Source organism: Gavialis gangeticus, unplaced genomic scaffold (genome assembly GCF_001723915.1).
Source record: "Gavialis gangeticus isolate Ggan-Ray unplaced genomic scaffold, GavGan_comp1, whole genome shotgun sequence".
NCBI classification, from domain to species: Eukaryota; Metazoa; Chordata; order Crocodylia; family Gavialidae; genus Gavialis; species Gavialis gangeticus.
This window is the reverse complement of record NW_017729015.1, coordinates 21761159-21763470: the sequence shown is the minus strand read 5'-3', so window position 1 is coordinate 21763470 and position 2312 is coordinate 21761159. Positions and strand designations below refer to the sequence as shown.

At 67.0% G+C, this 2312-nt stretch overlaps 1 protein-coding gene across 3 annotated transcripts in view; it reads right to left on the bottom strand.

Annotated features, from left to right (window-relative positions):
* Positions 1-6: 6 nt before the first annotated feature.
* The window catches only part of CSF3R (colony stimulating factor 3 receptor), a 14733-nt gene continuing 12427 nt past the window's right edge, over positions 7-2312 (bottom strand). For 2 of the 3 annotated variants that reach the window (XM_019512551.1, XM_019512552.1), the window contains exons 13-16: positions 1876-2016; positions 1419-1509; positions 928-1009; positions 9-529 (exon numbers count right to left, since the gene is read on the bottom strand). In XM_019512551.1, coding sequence (XP_019368096.1) covers positions 53-529; positions 928-1009; positions 1419-1509; positions 1876-2016 — 791 coding nt within the window. In that variant the 3' untranslated portion in view covers positions 9-52. Of the gene's footprint in view, positions 530-927; positions 1010-1418; positions 1510-1875; positions 2017-2312 lie in introns of all 3 variants that reach the window. The other variant, XM_019512553.1, reaches the window with a different exon arrangement.

The window sequence follows — 2312 nt, the reverse complement described above, 5'->3', positions numbered from 1 at the left end:
CGGCGTCCCGGTGTCGGCGCTGGCCCAGGCCGCGGCCCGGGCCGCGGCCGCGCTAGACGCTGGGGAAGCCGCGCAGGTCCTCGGCGCCGTCGATCTTGAGGCCCCGCAGCAGGGGGAAGTCGAGGAGCGGCTCCTCCGGGAAGAGCAGGTCGTCCGCCGGGGCGCCGGGGAACCACAGGTTCTCGTAGGGCTTGGGGCTGGGCGAGGCGTCCCCCAGCAGCGGCTGCGTGGAGTCGGAGCGCAGGTAGAGGGGCGGCGGGGCCTGCTGCTGGCCGCGGTAGCCGTCCCCGACCACTCGGGCGTACTGCACGGGCTCGGCCCCGGCCCCGGCCGTGTTCACGTAGGGCCGCGTCCCTCCGTGCTGGTGCGCGTAGGGCTGGGGCAGGGCGGGGAAGCCTGCTGCCATGGCGGGTTCGGGCTCCTTCTTGCCCCAGAGGAGCACCTGCTTCCGTGCTGCCCTTTTGAGCACCGTGATGGTGGAGATGGGCACAGGGCCCAGGTCCCTGAGGCTCGGGGTGTGCAGTGTCTCCTGGGGAGACAGGGCAAGGGCTCAGGGGGGAACAGGCTCTGTGGCCTCCGCACCACCTGCCCCATCAGGGCAGGCAGCTCTGCTCTGCCCCTCTGCCACTGCCCCCTGCCCGGCTCCTTGCTCTGCAGCTCCTGTCCCCCTGCTCTGGGACACGGCCGCCCCTCACCCTTGGCCTGATCCTGAGTGCCTGCTGGGAAGTGAGCATGCTAGCACCATGCAAGACTGGGCCCTGGGATGTCCTGCGAGGGGCCTGGTGGGGTGGCTGCCATCTTGCTGCTGGGAGCCCTCCCCCATGGCACTGAGTCCCTGCCCGTCCCAGGGGGGCTGGCCTTGTGGGGCACGGGGCACTGGGCAGGACAGCAGCCAGGAGCTGCTCCCATGGCCTGGCCTGCGCTCACCTGCTGCAGGTCTGTGGGAACCCACTTGCCGAGGCTGCTGTTGGCCGGGTCAGGGACGCTGGGCCAGAACTGCTTCTTCATCCTGTGCCGCGGAGCAGAGACTCCATGAGGGCTGGGTCACGCCATGGGGTTGAGGTCCGGGGCCTGGGTCTAGTGCGGCCCCAGAGCCATGGGCCCTGGCACTGCAAACCTGCCGGGGAGTCGCGTGGTGCCCTGTGGACCTGCTCGGCTCCCAGCCACGTGCTGCCCTGCCAGAGCCTGCAGCACCAACCTTGGTGCGGGATGTGCCATTGCTGCACGTGCCTGGCCTGCACCCACCCGAGCTGCACTGCGGCTGCACAGCAGGGGATGTGCGGCCGCCAGGCCACGTCGGAGCCCTGCGCATTGGAGCCAGCCCCTCTGGGGTCTCAGCAGAGACCAGCCCTGGCAGCGGCTGTTCTGACCCCTGGCTAGCGAGGCACCACCTGCCCCGGGGCCTGGCAGGCACTCACCTCCCATTCTTTTGGAGGCAGACGGTGAACACAATGAGCAGGACAAAGATGAGGCTGAGGCACAGCAGAAGGAACTGGATCTCAGTGGTGTCTGCAAGAGAGGCAGGGAGGAGGGTGATGGCCCAGTGCCGAGGAATTCCTCTGGTGCCAGCCACGGGCTCCGGCTGCAGTGGGCCCAACACCTCTGAAACCACTGTGAGCCGGGCTCGAACGGCCAAGCTGTCCTGAAGACAGGCATCCCTAGTAAGGGTGTGTGTGTGCACGGGTGCGTGAGTGTGAGTATGGGTCTGCACATGATTAGGAGCATGTGCGTGTGCAGGTCTGCATGTGTGCATGCATGGGTGTGTGTGGGTGTAGGCAGGTGCATGCACACTCATATGGAGGCCACCCCCTCTGCCTCCTTCCTTCCCTGCCTCCCAGTCCCAGCAAGCAGGCAGAGCCCCAGCCCCAGCCTCACCCAGTGCTGTGGTTGTGAGCGTGAGGACGGTGCCATTGGTGCTGCCTGCCACGGTGGAAGCCATGATATACACATTATATGTGGTGGAAGGCTTCAGGGGTTTGATGGTGAAGGCCTGGACATCAGAGTCCACGACGGCACCTGAGGAAACCAGGGCAGGGTCAGCTCCCTCACTCTTGCTGCCGCCCTCGGCCTGGGCATCAGCCGCTAGCAGCTGACGCAGCCTGGGCACAGAGTTCTCCCTGTAGCCTGGCGCTGGCTGGAACAAATCCCACCCTGCTCCAGCCACAGTCCAGCGGAGACCCTGCTGTCTTCCTCTGCCCTTGAGTTTCTGAACTCCGTGCTGCCACGCGCCTCGGCCACGAGACAATGGCTAGGGCTAAAGACATCGGCTGACTGGGCAGATGGGTGCGTGGCCCAGTGCTGCTGAGTGGGGG